Source organism: Dryobates pubescens, chromosome 6 (genome assembly GCF_014839835.1).
Source record: "Dryobates pubescens isolate bDryPub1 chromosome 6, bDryPub1.pri, whole genome shotgun sequence".
In the NCBI taxonomy this organism is placed as follows: domain Eukaryota; kingdom Metazoa; phylum Chordata; class Aves; order Piciformes; family Picidae; genus Dryobates; species Dryobates pubescens.
This window is the reverse complement of record NC_071617.1, coordinates 16,153,606-16,173,289: the sequence shown is the minus strand read 5'-3', so window position 1 is coordinate 16,173,289 and position 19,684 is coordinate 16,153,606. Positions and strand designations below refer to the sequence as shown.

Genomic DNA, 19,684 nt, shown 5'->3' with positions numbered 1-19,684 from the left:
TATCACCTAAAGACTTCACCTCATTCTGCAAGGATTAAGAAGTAAAATGGCCAAGACTGCGACTGATTTAACTTAAGACATCTTTACTCTCCACATATAAGAAATTATAGTATTTTTAAACTTACCATTTTTGTTCATATCCCAGAAGACACAGGTAGGCTTAGGATCTTCCTAAGAACACATGCAAAAGTAGACTTTGTACACCTTTTCAAACATAAATCTCATCAACATATACATTTGCAACAGTTCTATTATTTGTCTTTTCATCAGTGAGCGGAAGAATAAATATTATTTGGATTGTTGACATTTCAGCTTGTGTCAAATTAGAATTTATTCTGCTAAAAAGACAGATCTGCCCAGACTACAAAATCTAGACCACCGTTCCTCTGTGCTGTTTTGCTGGTGGTGAACATGGTCATGAGCACAGGTTTTGCCCACAGTCATTGTCACAGAAATTGCAGAATCAATATTATTTCAGACAAATGTTAGATTATGAATGGAGTTGGAATGTGTGAGGACAGTAGAGGGTTATTTGGTTTAAATTTTTACTTACTTGCTTTGGGTTTTTTTTGCTTTAGAGCTTTTATTTCCATTTGAGTTTCTGTTCTTACTCAAAATTTATTCAAACCCATCAGGCTATATGCTTAGAATAGAATAGAATAAACCAGGTTGGAAGAGACCTTCAAGATCATCGTGTCCAACCTATCATCCAACACCACCTAATCAACTAAACCATGGAACCAAGCATCCTGTCAAGCCTCGCCCTGAACACCCCCAGCGACGGCGACCCCACCACCTCCTCGGGCAGCCCATTCCAGTGGGCAATCACTCTCTCTGTGTAAAACTTCCTCCTAACCTCCAGCCTAAACCTCCCCTGACGCAGCCTGAGACTGTGTCCTCTTGTTCTGGTACTGGTTGCCTGGGAGAAGAGACCAACCTCTGCCTCACTACAACCCCCTTTCAGCCTTTACTATATAGAACCTACCCTTCACTACATATAACATACCCTTTACTATATATAAGCGACATTCCTCTGAATAATAAATCTTATTTTACCTGTATTTTGGTATGTTTAATTGTAACCTTCACATAATCCTGAAGATCCTGAATGGTTATGTTTCCAATGCTGCATGCCACCACAAAACTGGTCAAATTGGCAGGATTTTCTGCATCCTTTGAAAGATTCAGAAAAAATGTAATAAATGCTTACATAGCACATAACATAAAAGCCAGCGTATGCAGTTTCATTTTTGCAGCGTGCCAGAATAAATAAGTTGTCAGCATTTCTACACTTTTGATCAGGCAATGTAAGAACACTGTGTTTATAAAATCCAATTATGGGTTTCTCTCATGGAAGTTTCCGTATTTTCCTTATAGTCACAAACATATACAGACACATTTATAGGTAGAGGTTAAAAGGTGGAAGTTCCCTTTTTAATCATTATGTCTGATGCTAACAAAATGATAACCCAAACAGTGTGGCAGATAACAAACCATGACATTATTAGCTCGTTTCCATAAACAAGAATTGTTGATGCTATCCTTTTTAGTAGATGCAAAGTATTTGGGAAATGGTTTGTTCTTATATATAGTTGCTACATCACTCTCCAGCTTACGATGAATTACTAAGTAGCTGTAGATAAAGTCAAAGGAATGTTACATATTGTAGGAGATTATATTTTCTACGAGGTCTTATTTGATGAGAATTTAAATAGAAGATTGACACTATCACTGAGCAATACCATTTCTAACCTGTAATGACAAAGCAGCATGTTAAGAGATTTCTGGAACAGAAGTTTTCCTTGGATTGATGACTTAATTAAAATGGAAGTGCTATTTCCTTTAAATGAGCTTCCATTGAAACCTCCATAGTTACATGCCTGGTTGGCCTTATGGGAAGCTGGAAAACTTGGTCACTGTCTGTGGCAGATCTTAGGTCAAATGAAATCTATTGCCCCTCACTTTTCCTCCAAAAATCTGGGCTGCTAAACCCCTGAAATTGCTTGATTCCTTCAGTCTAGGGGTTTTGTCATCCTGACAAGGTATCAGGTAGCAGCTCACCACTGGGCTCATGAGATCCCACTACTCTTGAGAGACAGAATAGCTTTAGCTATTTAATGCACATTATTCTGAAAATAATATTTAATTTCTTAAGACTCATTTGTGACTTAATTTACAGAAAACATAAAAACTGCAAAGGAATCAAAATGCAGTTTTCTAGACAGTTCTTGAACATTCAGCTTAAAGAAAACCTCTTGGATATGACTTAAATTTCAACATTTGGTAAGTCTATGAAAACCTCTGGACAGAATTCTATGGGTTTCAGTGGATTCTGTCTCTAGTAGATAACAAAACCTAGAAGAAAATATCAGATGGTCTCTTCAGGGAAGGCAATTTAATATATTCTTACCTGTCCTTAGAAAGGGATGTGTATATTAAAGTATATGTGTATTAAAGTGAAATGCAGATAACTGCTTATTTAGCTACACAGCAGTAAGCCTTCAGACTATAAACCATATAGAGCTACAAAGTAAAACTATGCTGAAGCTACTGCCAATAAATAAATCTGGTCTAGCCTGCATTACATTTATATATTTGCACAGAACTCATGAGGATAATCCTTCCAACCTAACTTTAGACAAATAAAAATATATCTAGACCTGAAGTGGCCATTCTAGCATTTCTTAACATAGTTGATGACAGGAGACTGGTACATCCTATTTTATACACCTAGGCTGACGATGGGTTGCCTAAAAATAAATCTCCTGCCCAGTTTCCAGCTGCTACTGAAGAAAATCTCACATATCTTACAGGTTCATTGTTATGTCTGCCAGAAATACCTTTGTACCTTGGGGTGTCTTAAATTGCACTATACTCCTTTGTCTGGAGAACATGTGTTCTGCAGGTGTCAGAGGATGAGATGTCACATCTCAACAGAGTCCTTCTTTTCCATTGACAAGCTTTGGAAGCAACTATGGACAACAGTTCAGGCATGGGTATGCACATTGAACAGACCTGCCTTTGGTGAAATGAATCTCGTCTTGAATAGCTTACATCAATTTGTCATATTGTCTTCTTTAACGACTGACAAGATAAAACTCACTAGTATTCCCTCAGCTGCAATAAAAAAAAAACCTCCAATGCTGTAAAATAAGGTATTTCACTCTTATGTTGAATGCTTATAAATACAACTAATAGCAATGTTTGGTTTTTTAAATTGGAATTGGAATAAATACATTTATAAAATAAATTTATACTAATGGCTAAAGTTATTTTGGTTTGAGGTGGCATCTGCATCAATTTATATTTAGGCTTTATTTTTAGAATTTATTTATTCATTTGTGTTTTTTAGACTTACTGAATTTTGTAAGCTTTGAATTAATTCTGTTGCCCATATCACATGAGAATAGTTTGAAAAACACAAAACATGGAAAGAATTTTGGTTGCATATTTTCCTGGCTTTTGCTTTTTACTTACTTATAAAGTATCCCTTAGAAATACATTTTAATACCATTAAAAGACAACTTCTGACTTTATATGGTTTTATGGCATTATGATAAAAAACACCTGCATTCTTCTGGTTTCTTTATTAAATGTATGCATCCTGTTTTTCTCAAAAGCAGGCTTCCAATGTACACTATTTTAAATGAAGATACTTTGGGGTGTATTTCAGAAGGCAACCGAGGGTCATGGGTATTTTCTTGCCTGGATTATCTGAAGAATCTGGATACACTGCCAACAAAAACGATAATATAGGGACAATACAATACTACAGAGTTCTGCGGATGCACAAGAGCCAAAGGTCACTAATGGGAAAACAAACTCAAATCTTCTGAGGCTCAGCCTACAGTTCACTATGAAACAATGTTTCCTTTTTAATTAGCTCTTTTTCTTTTTCTTTTCCTTTTTTTTTTTTCTCTTCAAAATAAGTGTGTTTTGGGTTATTATTGTGTGTTTTGGTTTTTTGGGTTTTTTTTTACAAGCTGTGAACATTTCCTAATTTTTTGCCATGTACCACTCAGAACTATTTATAATTATCCCTTGATGGGACCCAAAGGAGGAAAGATCAAATCTTCCTGAGCCCCTCCAGATTTTAGGTAGATATATTGTTATCTTATTTCATATTAAAATACGGTGTGCTTCTAAGAACACATGTATGAAAAGAAGAATTATGTATATAGAATCAAATGTTCTTTGGTTGATGTCTGTCAGCCCAGAGTTTCCAACTAGGTAGCCACCTGGCTATGACCAATCAACTCTTTTAATGGAAAGAGAAAGAAAGAGTACTTGGAAGTGTTAGCCAAAATCACTTCTGATAGAAAAGAGCTTGGCTCCACTGAACATCAAGGACCTATATTAAAGCATTTAACAAAAGTTATGCTGTTTTAATAATTCTGTCTATTTTATTTTGATTATATGCAGCTGGGATATAGTTTTCCATAGATTACCCTAAGAAAAACTTTATCTCTCATATAAGAGGAATTTGCTACCTTTAATTAAACCTTGGCATTTTCACTATTTTGTCACTCTGAACATAACATTGTTTCTAGTGCTCACATCTGCTATCACTTTCTCATTCCTGCAACTCATGAGATGCTACAAAGAACTTTTAGCAGCTGGCTTTAACTGAAATTACTTCAGACATATGAAAGTTTACCTGAAAAAGACCATTTTTATTGAAGAAAGTAAACTGAGCCCTGGATATAATTTCAAACTCTTCTTGACTTAAATTCCTCAGTAAACTTGGTGGCAGAACAACAGAAGCCAAGGCATTTGTATGATCCTTGTCAAAATCTATCTGTTAAAGAAAAACAACAGAACATGTTCAAACAAACCCCATACCATCCACTGTCCACAGCTGGGTTCACATCCTTATACAGAGACATCTAAACAAGGGACTCAAACCAGTAAACACTAATATGAGCTGTACCTGTGTAAGAGTTGATGCAATGAATAATTTTTTTTAAAGCTTAGGATGTTTTTCCACTATTCCAGAAGGATAAAAATGTTTTCAATGGATAATTCTGCCACAAAAAAGTGTGTGTGTATGTGTGATAAAGATGTCCCATTAGGCATTCTCTGCAAACAAAGTGGTGGAGGCTTCTGTAAGGATATAGTATTACAGGAACAATTTAATAATATGAATCACCAAAAGCTAACTTAGTCAAAGGTTTGGCAAGAAACATAGAGACACAGGGGACTGAAATAGAATCATTCCAAATAGCCATGGATTCATTTGCTTGGTATCTGATTTAAGAAAAAAAGCAATGAAATAAAATCTGGAAACATCCTGACACACAGTTCAAAGACATTAATGCTCCCTGATGATCCTGGGATAGATCATCACATCACTGGTGAAAAACATGGGCTTTCACAAGGGAATCTCCCTGCAGCAGGGATAGCATGGAAAATATTAAAGGTGACCACAACTGCTGCGGACTCTTCTGGTAGGAAGGATGCTAAGAATTCTGTCAGCTGTTGGAAATGTGAAATCCTAAAAACAAACTCTTGTTCCAATAGGAACATTACAAAAAATCTGACGGAGTTTGGATTTTATGATTATTTAGACGGTGCCGTAATAAATGATTCCAGGGCAAGAATATTCCTGGATGTCCTCATGCCACAGATGGTAATTCTTATACATGCGAACATCCCAAACCTGGCTTCAGAATTTTTCCTCTTTCCATACATACAGGATGAAATCTGGAGAAGTGTTCCTTTGATAACTATCAAAGAGCACTCAGATACTGAGCTTTGTTAATAAGGAAACTAAATGAAAGAGATTTATGGTCATCAAAAACGTCAAATAAAATAAATTGATTTCCAACTCATTTTAGCCAAAATGTCCACAAGTATAAACGTGAACACTCAATTATATTAAATCTATGTATCAATTTATACTTGCATTTGAATTTTGATACAAAGTGTATATACACAACATGTAAAAGACCTGCAGCATGGTTTATTTTACTACTTTTTCTAGTACTATTTTCATAACTTATTTTGATTTTTACAGTACATGGCATCTTATGAAATGATCAGACATTTATTAGCATTGCTGCCTTGCCAATTTGCAGTGGGAATTAATTTGGTTCCACGAGATGCTTATATTCTAGTGATAAGCCTTTAAGCATTTTTTATAACTTGTTGTTTTGTTTGAGCTCAGTCTTGGTTCCTCTTGCCCCAACACAGCAGATTTTAAAATTTTCTTGTTTAAGCTTTTCTGTGCATTTCTCCCAAGAAACTTAAGATTACATTACCTCTGCCATAGACTTCTTACACAGCTGTGAAAAAAAAATGCACCGCAATGACATTTTTAAAAGCATTTCTGGGTCAAAAGATGCAAACAGGCACAGAGTGAAATGAAAAAAATCTCAGCAACGCATTGCTACCGATTTCAACAGAAATCCCAGCAGGTGTTCATGTACATCTCAAATGTTATTTCATAGGTTTTAGACATCTGAGCTTTTCTACTTGTGAAACAAGAAGAAAAAATACTTTTGAGGCAGTGCCAAATATCTTAACTACAGCAGCCTGTCTAGGTACTGTAGCACTGAAGACCATTCTGCATTTTGACACCTCTTTCTCTTAGTTTTCAGGCTCCACATGAATGTCTTGAAGCACCCTGTAAATCCAAATGTCACAAGCCCAACATCCTATGTGTGGGACACCTGGATCAGTTGTAGGTCTCTGCTAGCAGCAGGTGTTTAAACTATACTGGAAGGCTGAAAACCTATTGTGTATCTGCATAAATCTACATGTAATTAACCTACCTACATGTAGGCGTTTTATTCCAAAGCTGAAATGCATCAATGGAATTGTTAGTGTACAATGGGTAACACAGCAGGCTGTTAATGATTATTATCTCTTCTCATTAGTAAAAACAACCTACAAAGGATAAAGTCTGTTGTGTATTTGTACGCAAATTACTTTTCACCCATACGGAAGGTGTAAGTTTATCTGGGTTTCCTGTCAGTCAAGGAAATACTACATTAATATGGATAATTACAGGAAAAAGGAAATAGAAAGTAGGGGGGAACGGGGAGTTTTAAGTGGTTTTAGAGGAACGACAGTAAACACAGTTGGAACAACAGGTACATTTCATGTTCAAATACAACTACTGGCTCCATACCTGAAAATCAGATGCATTATTCTGTGGACTGACACTGAAAGAACCACCTCTGAATGAAGCTGAGTTTATAGAAGACACTCCAAGTGCAAGATTTCGTGTTGAAATACTCATGGATGGTCCAGTGAACTGGATCTTTAAAGCTAAGGCATCAATAGTTTTTAGAGCTCTAAAAACAGAAATGAAATTATTCTAAAAACTGAATACAGAAAACCAGAAAATATTATACATATACACAGAATATACATAGAATAAACCAGGTTGGAAGAGACCTTCAAGATCATCACGTCCAACCCACCAACCAATCCAACACCACCTAAACAACTAACCCATGGCACCAAGCACCCCATCAAGTCTTCTCCTGAAAACCTCCAATGATGGCAACTCCACCACCTCCCTGGGCAGCCCATTCCAATGTGCAATCACTCTTTCTGTATAGAACTTTTTCCTAACAACTAGCCTGAACCTCCCCTGGCGCAGCCTGAGACTGTGTCCTCTTGTTCTGGTACTGGCTGTCTGGGAGAAGAGACCAACATCCCTCTGTCTACAACCTCCCTTCAGATAGTTGTAGAGAGTAGTAAGGTCACTCCTGAGTCTCCTCTTCTCCAGGCTAAGCAACCCCAGCTCCCTCAGCCTCTCCTCATAGGGCTTATGTTCCAAACCCCTCACCAACTTTGTTGCTCTTCTCTGGACTTGTTCCAGCAAGTCAACATCCTTCCTAAACTGAGGGGCCCAGAACTGGACACAGTACTCGAGGTGTGGCCTAACCAGTGCAGTGTACAGGGGCAGAATGACCTCCCTGCTCCTGCTGGCCACACTGTTCCTAATGCAGGCCAGGATGCCATTGGCCCTCTTAGCTGCCTGGGCACACTGCAGGCTCATGTTCAGTCTACCGTCGACCAGCACCCCCAGGTCCCTTTCTGCCTGGCTGTTCTCCAGCCACTCTGACTCCAGCCTGTAGCTTTGCATGGCGTTGTTGTGGCCAATGTGCAGAACCCGGCACTTGGATGTGTTAAATCTCATGCCGTTGGACTCTGCCCATCTGCCCAGCCTGTCGAGGTCCCTCTGCAGAGCCTCTCTACCCTCCAGCAGATCAACTCCTGCCCCCAGCTTGGTGTCGTCAGCAAATCTACTGATGATGGACTCAATGCCCTGTGCTCTGTATGCTCTCCACATTTGAGATGACTCTCATTATTGACTATCTCTCCATCATCCCTCTGTGTATTCACAAGGAGACTGTCAGGCTGTAAACTTACACATCTCTCTTGAAAACAAAAGCTTTTGATTTCCAGAAACTGACTACACGTCACTGGTCCTGAAGTAATTTTGTAACCTTACTTAAATCTCTGCTGTGCCATATAGCAGGAGACTTCTTTTCCATCCAAATACATTATCTTTGTCATGTGTATTAATTTTAGTACAAGAAGAAATATCTGTGTATCCAAGTTGGAAAATTCTTTGTAATGGCAATTAGAAAAAATTGATTTTTGTACTGCAATTGTTTGTCTAACCTTGCAGGTTACTCTCAAAATCTTGTCCCAAACGCAGAAATACTTACTCTGAGGATGATGCTGCCAATACACTGTCTGAACTGTTTAGAATATTGGAAAATATTGTCACCACAGTAGAACCCAGCGATTCGTCAATTTCTTCATCGTTCACAATTTTTTTTAGCTTCTGCACAACATCGTTTACTTTGTCTGAAGTTAGCTGCTGCCCTTCACTGGTGAGATTCAGAAGCTGATTGGCAATGTCAGCTGCGTTTTCTGTGAGTATACAAGCAAAATGAAGTGCAAAGAGCAAACAATGCTTATCAGCCCGAAAGTAATTCAGAAACACAGATTTTTATCCTCATTGGGGAAAGCTAGAGAGTGTTCTGTGGCACTTACAATGAACATAAGATGTTATCATTTTATCAAATTTATAATTTTATGAAAAAAATATAGAATCTGCTGATTATATACTGTACTCAACAGTATCTTTTTTCTTTGAGTTTGTAAATTTAAGGGGCTGACTGAAAAAAAAAAAAAGGGCAAGTAAGGAATTTTTTTTTTCTCCTTATGTGATCCTTTCTCACTCTTGAAGTGAAAGAAATGTATCCAAAGTCTCTATTATGGACAAACTATTCACTCTTTTAAGCCTTGGGGAGAAGTCTGACCTCACTGCAAATGATTCAGTCCCTTCAGAGGATTGTACTCTTACTCAGAGGGCTGGCAAACACAACATACAAGCAAATTTCATTAGAAGAATCTTGCTTATAAGGAAAGTTTGATAGTGTGTCCAATGGTAAAACATCAGTGTAAATCCCGTGCTAAACTGTAGGTTTGTTTCCACCTGGATAGGAAACTGATGCAAACACTTGCATTTTACAATATGTGAGATTTACTGAAATTTGCAAGTAAGACTTTGAAATACCAGCCTTCTTTAGTCTGCAACTGCTTGTGTTTTTTTAATCTTGTGTTTACTCCAGAATGTTCACTTTACATGAAAAGGCATTTTCATATTGCCTGATTGCAAGTACTCAAGCAACTAATTTAGGTAGCCAAGCCCCCCTTGGACAACCTCTATGAGTTGAGAAAGAAAAAGAAGCTTCTCTAAGAAAGCCATTCATAACAGGAGCTTACTGTAGGTGCTCTGAATTGCTTATAAGAGTACATTTCTCTTGACTAACTCTGGCTCTAAAAAAAGCCCATAAATTGTTGTCTATTTAATTTATTACTCCTTGAAGGCCAGAATGACATCAAGGGGTATTTTACAAACAGGATAAATCTGAAAATGTCTGATCGTAAGCCCAGTGAAAAGAGTGGGAGTCTTTCCACTGGCACTTAACAGGCACTGGAAACAGTTGAAAATTTGCCTGAATCTGAAAATCAGGCTGAGGAAAGCTATTGCATGCCTCTGTTCTAGCTTAAATTACCTGAAGAATTTGACTTATTTAATTGATTTCTATGCTTTCTATGAGTGGACTGAATTCAACATGGTGCACTTCCCCAACAGTTTAAATATTTATTTTGCACCGTTGTGGATTTTTGGAAAGATTTTAAGCAACTTAGCATCAAGGAAGACAATGCTTTCCTTAATGTAAATTCCTTATAGTAAGCAGTAATCAGCGGTTACAAAATTACTCCTTTAGTCAAAGATCAACATCAGTATACTCACCTGTGCAATTTCTAAGATCAGGCTGCCCCCAGTATGATGTGTAATTATGCAGACCCAAATAGCTAAAGGAGAAAAATGGCAAAATTCATATGAAATACAACAGCAAAGTCATGTGAGGGCTCATTATTTTGTAGGTGTCACACTGGTCCACTCTTTTCAATTCACTGTTTTCCTATCAGCATGGCCTTTCGTAAAAAGAATTATGTATGCTTGACAGTGGAAATATGTGATCAATAAAGTGATAATGCTGACAGAAACTCTACTTCTTTTGGACAAATTCCCAGCTGCCTCCTATAGTGGTATGATAAACTGTGTCAGTGGAAATTCTGCCCCTGCATTTCAGAAAAGACCTAAATGTTGACACAAATTATTATGTCCCTATTATGGCCTAATCAGATGATAATTTCCCTTTGATATAAATAGCTTTGGTCAAATCAATAGCAAGCTGTAATAACTCTCAGTATAACATGCACAGAAGCTATGTGGAGACATAAACTTAAGCAACCCAAGAAAACTAAGGCAGGTCACCATCAGATCCATGTCCAAGGTGAGGGACAGATACAAAGATATATGTCTTCAAAACACTTTTTAGAAAAGCCTTATCATAGCAAATACTCAGATAATGTGTCCAAAATCAATCACATAGCAAAATACTCCAAAATCAAGCACACTTTCACCTCGGTTTTCTTTAAGACAATCACATTATCATTGTATGGCAAAGGCAGGATGGAGAATATGAAAAATTCATCCTTTCACTTAGCACATGATAAAGTCATTCCTCAGGTGAGCACCTTTATTATAACAGCACACCAGCAGGTTACCTGCTGTGGGATGCACAGCACTAGAGGAGACCATTAGCAGAGCTTCCTCTTCTCTCAAAACACATCCCACCTGTGCTCCATTCTGGCAAAAGCTAACAGTGTCAGAGCCAAGCAAAGCATAGCACAGTGCAGAATATAGTCATCTTTTAATGAGAAGTGCTGTACACTGACAATTAATGGCATTGTGTAGACCACAAATGAGCAACAAAGATAAGCAAGACTGGGGCAGCAAAGGCCAGAAGCCTTAATTTTTAATGATTCTGAGGCTGTGACATAAAAACAATTTGACTTCTGCACTACTCGCTCTACAACAGAAGCTGGTCAATCAGAATCCAGCAGCTCTTGTACAAGACTAAGAGGCTGAGGAAGTGAGTTAGTTAAATATAATGCTGGTTGCTTTCCTGTTTGGCACAGAAACTTAAAAGATGATTCACACCCATGTTGCCATGTTGTTTCAAGAAGCAAAAGATTGGGTCTTCTCAGAACACATTCCAGATACAATGTGGGCATAGTAAGACTACAAATGGGAAACAGATATACAGCATCTATTTATTTTTTTTAGATATTCACATAGAAAGCTTGAATTAGGGGAATATTATCTTTAACCTTAAAAACTGAAATTCAAATCTTTAAGTAGAAGATTATTCCCACTTTCCGTTATGACTAACTACTGGCAAAATGCTTCTTTCACAGAATTTATTTCCCTTAACAAGATGAAGGGTTCTGGATCAAACCAAATACACATCTCATCTTCGTTGATGATTTCTTATACAAGCCAGATAGCAGTAGTAGAGTGGCCACAAATGTGAAACTTTGGTTTTTGTAGAATCACAGAATGGTCTGCGTTAGAAGGGACATCCGAAGGTCATCTAGTCCAACCCCCTCTGCAGTAAGCAGGGACATCCTCAACTAGATTAGGTTGCCCAGAGCACTGTTGAGCCTCACTTTGACTATCTCCGGGGATGGGGCCCCAACCACCTCCCTGGGCAACCTGCTCCAGTGTTCAACTACCCTCATGAAAGAACTTGTTCCTAACATCCAATCTAAATTTGCTCTTCTTTAGTTTGAAGCTATAGCGCTTCATCCTATCACTGCAGGCCTTTGTAAACAGCCTCTCTCCATCCTTCTTGTAGGCCCCCTTCAAGTACTGGAAGGCTGCTACTAGGTCTCCCTGGAGCCTCCTCTCTTCCAGGCTGAACACCCCCAGCTCCCTCAGCCTGTCATCATAGCAGAGGTGCTCCAATACCCTGATCATTTTTGTGGCCCTCTTCTGGACCTGTATCACTCTAGGAGGGAGTAGAGGTAACATCAACATCATAACTTAAGAAAAGCAGTTTCATTCTGCAAGAAAGTGCTGGGTTTATAGTCACTTTGAACATGTATTAATTGATAGCCTCAGTATGCCCTACACAAGATGAGCCTTTTTTTCTTACCTATGAAGTGCATACTTCTACACTCACATGTAATTTCTCAGTATAGAAATCATCTTCCTGAAATAAAATACCAGCCAATGGCAACCATTATGGAGGAGGCAGTTTAACTGTATAACCAGAAAGTTGCATTTGAAGCCTTCATCTTCTCAGATACATGAATGCCTACCAGGTTCTGGATGCAGTCTGAACTGAGCTCCCATGGCATAATGTGAAATTGGTCACAGTTGGTCTGGTATCTGGCCAAAAATAGTTTGGAGGGTTTTCTTCAGCTAAACATTTTTCTGTAAGAACAAAAGTGTATCAGTGTTAATGGTAATTTCTTCATCTAATCATTTTCCATTTCTTATCCTGAGCTCATCAACCAGTCAACAGCACAAAGCTGCCTTCAAATGAATGCTTGGTTGTTATCTGTACAGCAGTGGCAATGGAACGGTGAACAATAGGGGACAACATACCACTGCTGCTTAAGGGAAAGGATTGACTAAGAGCAGCAGCTGGCAAGAGCACAACAGCTTGAGGAGAGGGCATGAGAGACCTTGGAGGTCTGAAATGTCTCTCTGCAGCTCTGGCTGTAAACCACACCTCTTTCTCCTATACCAGAGTATCTGTCAAGAACTGTCCCAGCCTCTTTGAATGACTCAGCAAAACACTAACTAAAGCAACCTGGACAACCGTATTTGTGTTAAAAGAGCTATCTTGAGCACAGCTCTCTGAGATTAGTGGAACACTGAGGCTTAAAGGGACAATTTAAAATCTGAAAGTCATACTGTTTGGAAATGTGATAATTTTGACACAGAAGATGCTTATTTGTGGACAAGCAAATAAAATCTGTTGTGTAATAAAGGTGAAAACTACTTACCAACTGGATCGACATTCACAGTATGAAGCCTATACCCTCCTTCTATGGTTCCATTATTATTTATGAGCTTCTGTCGGATGTCTTCCTCTTCTAAATTGATATTGTTGGTAGAATTATAAACCAGAAGAGCCAAAACCTCAAAACTGCAAGGAAAATTATCTGAGTGTTTGAGTCAGAAGAGCAGAGGCCAAATGTTTGGAAATAAAAATATCTGACAAACTCTGGCTTTCTGAGTATGGAACGGTGTCATCATAACAATGTTGCTCATTATGATTTTTGTGTATACAGGGCCATGACAAGAAAATATGGTTGGGAATTTTGTCCTTTGATTACCATTAATGAAGCATCTTATCAGAAGAACTAAGAAACATTTTCAGAAGACTTTGATAATCTTCAAAGGTGAAAGCATAAATCTGAGTTGTGAGTTCCAAACCGGCCCTAACTAAATTGAAAAATCTGGCTGCTGATGCTTAGGAACTTTAGAGCTGATTCATCCCACCTTATGGAACATATCAGGATAGGACAAGCCATCCGTCAAAGGGTCTATCTCTTCACTGACTACAGAGGTAGAAGATTAACATAGAACAGATGCCTAACATTTGTCTAAATACTGATGCAGTGAAAACCACCCTGACTTCTGAAACATTTAGTCCTAATTAGGAAAGTCTAGCTGCTCAGATGAGTAATTTAAGTTTGAGTAGTTATAACTATTTTGTACTGTAGCCCACTGCTACTTTCTGGAGCATAAGAACTAGTTCAAAGGGCTCAAGTCCCTTTGCTGTGAGAGAAATAAAACAATCTCCACCCTTGTCCAAAAACATAACTTTTCTGGAAGGGAAAAATGAACAGAAAACCAGTTCTAGCAGAACACAGGAAAATAAGTCCAGAGTGGAAGGCTCAAAAATTTCCTCCTGGGACTCAGAAAACACATGTTGGAGAAGAGAATATGTTGGTACCCATGAGCATTGCTTGGCTCTGGCTAGTAGGAGGTGACGCCACTGAAGCATGGAACATTGGAACTCCATGGGAGCCAAAATGTGGAAAAAAGAAAAAAGCCTGCTTTGGGCTGTCTTCATCTTAGCTTTGCCCTTGGATACCCAGAAGCCTGAATAGAGACAGACCTTCACAGTGTGTGAGCTATTCCTGGCAGCCTGGCAAGCAGTTGCACTGCCAGCATACATACAGCGAGTGGGGCACACACCAAACAGAGCTGCTTTCGCCACTGTTCCCCAGTGCAAGAAAGCAGCAGTGAGATAAAGGATCTTGCAGTCTACTTAGAAGTCTGCAGGAGCACTGTATGGGAGAAGGACCACAGAGATCAGGACTTCATTTCCAAAAAGACATCCCCATGATGACAGGTCAGAGCTGCACTTTCCAGAGGTACCTAGTTTGGTACAGAATAAAACTGCAGCTTAGTATACAGGTGTTGTTGTTAGATGGCAGATTTAACCCTCTTTCTGTCAGACATCATTCTGTAAACTGAACAAATTCAGCCAATTACTCTGAAGTACTCTTATTAGTGAAATGGCATTAAAAGAGCTGGCATTAGAAAACAATCTCTTGGTCAAATTAAAAATTTATAAAAGTCAAAACCTCATCAAGAAGTCATGAATGTGAAATAAATATTCCACATATTTCATTGATGCAGATGTAAAGAAATAAGTATATACTCAGTCCCTGGTTGTAGTGCTATAGGGTTTTTGTTGTTGTTTGGTTTTGTGTATTTTTTGTTGTTCTTTTGAATTTATTTGGTTTTGCTTTGGTTTTGTTTTGTTTGGGGATTTGTTTTGTTTATTTGTTTTTGGAGTGTTGTTGTTGAACAGCAGTACACTTCTTTTTCTTCTTGCCATATCCACTGTTTTACTGGTAACATGCTTCTGGAGAAGAAGATTAAAATGTGATCACCTGCTGGTTTGGCTTGTGTTTTTTTCCCAACTGATCCATTTTAGCAGAGAAATTCCAGTGATCTCTCACCAGATTGCTCCTGCCCTGCTTTCACAGATAGAGAGCTCCTAACAGTCCTTTGGCCTCTATGGAGTGTTCAACATATGGCAATAGTCTCAGTAGGGTAGATGTGCATTAGCAGGCTCTTGCTGTATACCTCAGATATATTATGAGGCACAAGTTTATTATGGCATTTATTTTTAGCAGAAGCATGGAAATTACTTACATGATTGCCAGTTCCTTCAGCCCTCCACTATTTCAGCCCCAGAGTCTCCTGGCACTTAAACCATCTTTCCTAAAAGATTCTGGCTTCACTCATCTATTCCCTTTACTTCAGAAGAGGAAAACTTAATATACTGATGCCACTCCCTACCTCAATGCTTTGGCTGTAAAACAGAAGTCATAAGTGAACAGTCACTGCTACTGCTATGCTGCATATTGAAGGACTTTCAACTAATTAAAATTATATCTAGTACCTGTAACTGTTCAAAAGGATAATGGCAACAAAAAACAAAGGGATGATGACAGATGAGGTAGAACTGGCTACAGCTGTCTTGAAAAGTTGTAAAGTATTTGCTATGAAGTACTGTTTGGTTCTTTTTTTCCTGAGAAACTCTTATAGTACATGTTTGTGTAATCAGACCCTGCTCCACATTATGAAGAACTTTTCAGAATCACTCATGCTAGGTTCCTAAATTAAATAAATACCTTCTAGCTTGACAGCTGATGCAATAGGAAGCTTGAATGTTTCCCTCCACTTTTGTCACACTCAAATCTCAAAAAGAAAACATTTTAATGATGAAGAACAAAATTCTTGATTTGGGAAACAGTAGGCCTGCACTCAAATAAATGGGGACACTACCATGCTTTGCTAAAGTCATCACATTTGTTACACCCAACCTTACACCTTTTATTGTATGCTGTACATACAATAGGGATGTATGCATGTAGGGATGTAAGCAGAGGGATTCTTACAGCAATAATCAGTTACAAATTACAGATCACCTACAGTGATCTGTACTGCTAGTATTACTGCTGCCACGATTAAAAAATGGACTGTGGTGCTGGTAAACACAATAGGAATAAGCATTTATGGCCCTCTTCTCTTTGACTGAAATGATGACAGCTGGAGCAAGCAGGAAAGCAGGGGAAGACCAGTATCGGTGCCACTTTGTCCTAGTCTGTCAAGCTAAGCTGGATCAGAGAAAGGAGTTTACCAAGCTGCATCCTCATCAGTGGCACAGGAGGCAGTGAGGGAGCCTGCGCTGCCACAGCACGTACCACAAAGCCTGCTTTCTTCTCCGGCAGCATGACTCAGAGCTATTCCAGGACAGTGTGCCTACACACAGGCTGTGGGCTCACTCATGATGTGGGAAGCCTGAAGGAAGGATTAACAAACCATGCGAACCGTGCAGCACAGGCTGTCTCATACCTGAAGATATCTGTCTGATAGCTAGCAATGCATATTTCTCCTCCTGTTTCAGTTCTAAAAGACAGGCTGAACAATACTGAATTATTGCAGTTGTCAAACTGTTTAACTATTAATTTCTCTAGTTGTAAATGGTACTTGAATTAAAGTATATAAAGAACAATTTTTAAAGCACCTAACTAATCAAGGAATCTAAACTTCCACTAGAAGTCCCTGGGACTTTAATTCCTAACTACCCTAGCAGTTTTAAGATGTCAGAATTGAACTCTTTACCAATCTTGCCGTTCTATTGGCTTCAAAGATAAGCAGTGATGGGCAGCTATAACTCAAGACTTGCAGCACAAGTAGTCACCTGCTAACTTCTTCACATTGACTGGACAGACAAAAAATGATCTGACTATTGTGTAAGTCACTCAGTGAAAGTGTAATATGAACAGCAGATGAAACTTCAGAAAAAACACAGAATGAAGCAGAAAGAAATACGAAGATAGAGGGAAACGAAAAGCACTGAGTTATGGATAAACTTTTACTTCAGGTGATTTTTGACTATGATGGCATCAAAATGTTCAGAATAGAGAGCTAAAAATTAGGACTGGTTCTTTTCTCAGCAGAAGCTGATGTTACAGAAAACTACCAAATCTGAGTCTTCAGGACACAAAAATTGCAGCTAATTTTTGGACTACTGAAAATTAAAAAATCCTAAGCCTTCCTTTCAAGTCAATAGCCACTGTAACAGAACAGTGCTGTGAGCAGCATGGTAAAGTCTTTGTGCCTGTTCTTTTGTCTCTGGGCCTTACTCCTCCTTTCAAACCATGTGTGGGAATACAAACAACTACAGCACTTACAATATGTGATGATTTGGTATGAAGACTGTTCATTATTAGAGAACGTAGCAGAAAGGCAAACTAGAAAGGACTGGAATCCCTCACTTTTAAACAGCTGTTCTTTGCTGAAATAAGATGTTGGTTATGCTTGAAGAATGTTAAAAAACCCACACCAAATAACAAAGAAATCCCCATTCACCGATATATTAATTTCCTAAAAAATGGCATCTAATGTCAAACCTACAATTAATCCAGTCAAAATCAACAGAAAGAAAAAGCAAGTCATTGGAAGCTGGATCAAGAGCAGGCAGCTTCAGCAGGACAATAAGAAGGGATCAACCTTTAGTCACGTGGGAAGAATTCCCAAATTTCTCCATCCACAGATGGAGTCAAAGATGAAGTCTTTTTTTACACATCATTGACACAAGATGACAGCAGGGAAATGTGGAGGAACCTGAAGATTTGTGCTTGGTCAGTTTTTCAAGCAGAAATATTGCACATAATGAGGCATTTTACAGTGCTGTTCAGCACTGGTCAGCGTTGTCCCTTACTGCCTTTGCTAACACTGTGAAGCTGAACTCAGGGCGAGTAGAAGTGAGCCAGCTCCGAGCTATTCCTAAGATCTCTGTCCTGAAGAGTCAAACCCTAAAACATGCCCCAGCCCAGACAATGGGCTAAGCACCTGCGAATGTGCTAACCTGGACACTTCCTGGGGTCCAGATAGTCAAGGGAAATGTGTAGCGCATGTAAGCACCCGTGAATGTGCAAGCCTGGACACTTCCTGGGGGCCAGAAAAACATGTAGTATGTGTGATTAACTTTGTAACACAGCTGTGAACTGTGTGTGCCCATGGCCATGTCAGGACATGCCCCATCCTATAGGTCCAGTTATCAGGGTTCTATGCTACCAAAAGGCATTAATTGATTTGGCACAGTATTTAAACCAGCCAAGAAGTCAGGCAATTTATCTTGTTCTCACCTAGCAAGCAACAAGAGCCAAATGCTGCTGGAGTAGCAGCTGAAGGGCCTGTCCTAGCAGACCAACTACGCTTATGCCTTATGCTTACCACAAAGAGACAAGAGCCAAATGCTGCCCAAATAGCAGCTAAAGAACCTATCCTAATAGGCAACAACTACACCCAGGCATTGCACCTGGATCAAGGCAGAAAGGAGAAAAGCTCCAAGAGAAGTGAATCCCAGAAGAGGCTACAGCAACAGAACACACAAGAGAGAGGTTCCCTAGCCCTCTCCAAGCCAAGGACTGCTCATATTATAGCCACAGCATCTGGGAAGATACTGGACAGAGGAGCAAGTTGCGAGTACCCAGCTAATCTGCCACAGGATCCCATTTGTGGGAAAACCACAGATCACAGCACCTGTATTTCCAATTTGAATTGCTGCATTGGAAATGTTAGATCTGTGCTTGAATCATTTAACTGTCTTTATATGTGGAATCTAATACCCACAACCGAGTAACAGAACCTGTAAATAAGTTATGGCACTGTTTGAAGATACCACAACCAGGAAATATTAATTATAAAATATATAAAAATATAAATTTTATTACAACCTCACCAAAAGAAACCAGGAATTTTTAATGTATTTTTTTAATGGGAATAGGGATCACAAATGCATTCATTTATAAGAAGAATAGCATTCTTATTTCATAACTAATAATTGAAAGTAAATCTAGGAAGATTGTAAAAGCCTAATACTTTATTTGGTAAAGAAACTTACAGCTATAAAAGCAAAATTATGCTACTCTGACGTTGCTAAGTCCCATCCAAAACTATTACACAACCTAATTAGCTCAAGTTTTATCCAGGTGTATTAAACTTTCCATTAAGCAACACAGCACCCAAGAACACAGCATGCAGGAGTCTGAATCTGTCTCACTGACACTGGTGTCAAAAGTCCCATGGACTTAAAAAATGTAGCACAAGGCAAGGGCACCTCTGATTTCTTGCTTTCCTCTCTATTTTCATCCCTGCGAGAAGGATTTCTGTTTAAGCTTAGTGGGCTTTGCACAGCTTGCTGTCACCATGGTTTTTTCATTTTGTCAAAATTACAATGATCAGGTAGTGAAA

General features: G+C 38.7%; 1 protein-coding gene across 1 annotated transcript in view; it reads right to left on the bottom strand.

Annotated features, from left to right (window-relative positions):
* ADGRG6 (adhesion G protein-coupled receptor G6) overlaps positions 1-19,684 on the bottom strand; it is a 114,810-nt gene that overhangs the window by 21,390 nt on the left and 73,736 nt on the right. The window contains exons 10-17 of the mRNA XM_054162664.1: positions 13,402-13,544; positions 12,709-12,823; positions 10,289-10,350; positions 8,688-8,895; positions 7,133-7,298; positions 4,658-4,798; positions 1,057-1,173; positions 126-171 (exon numbers count right to left, since the gene is read on the bottom strand). Coding sequence (XP_054018639.1) covers positions 126-171; positions 1,057-1,173; positions 4,658-4,798; positions 7,133-7,298; positions 8,688-8,895; positions 10,289-10,350; positions 12,709-12,823; positions 13,402-13,544 — 998 coding nt within the window. The remainder of the gene's footprint in view (positions 1-125; positions 172-1,056; positions 1,174-4,657; positions 4,799-7,132; positions 7,299-8,687; positions 8,896-10,288; positions 10,351-12,708; positions 12,824-13,401; positions 13,545-19,684) is intronic.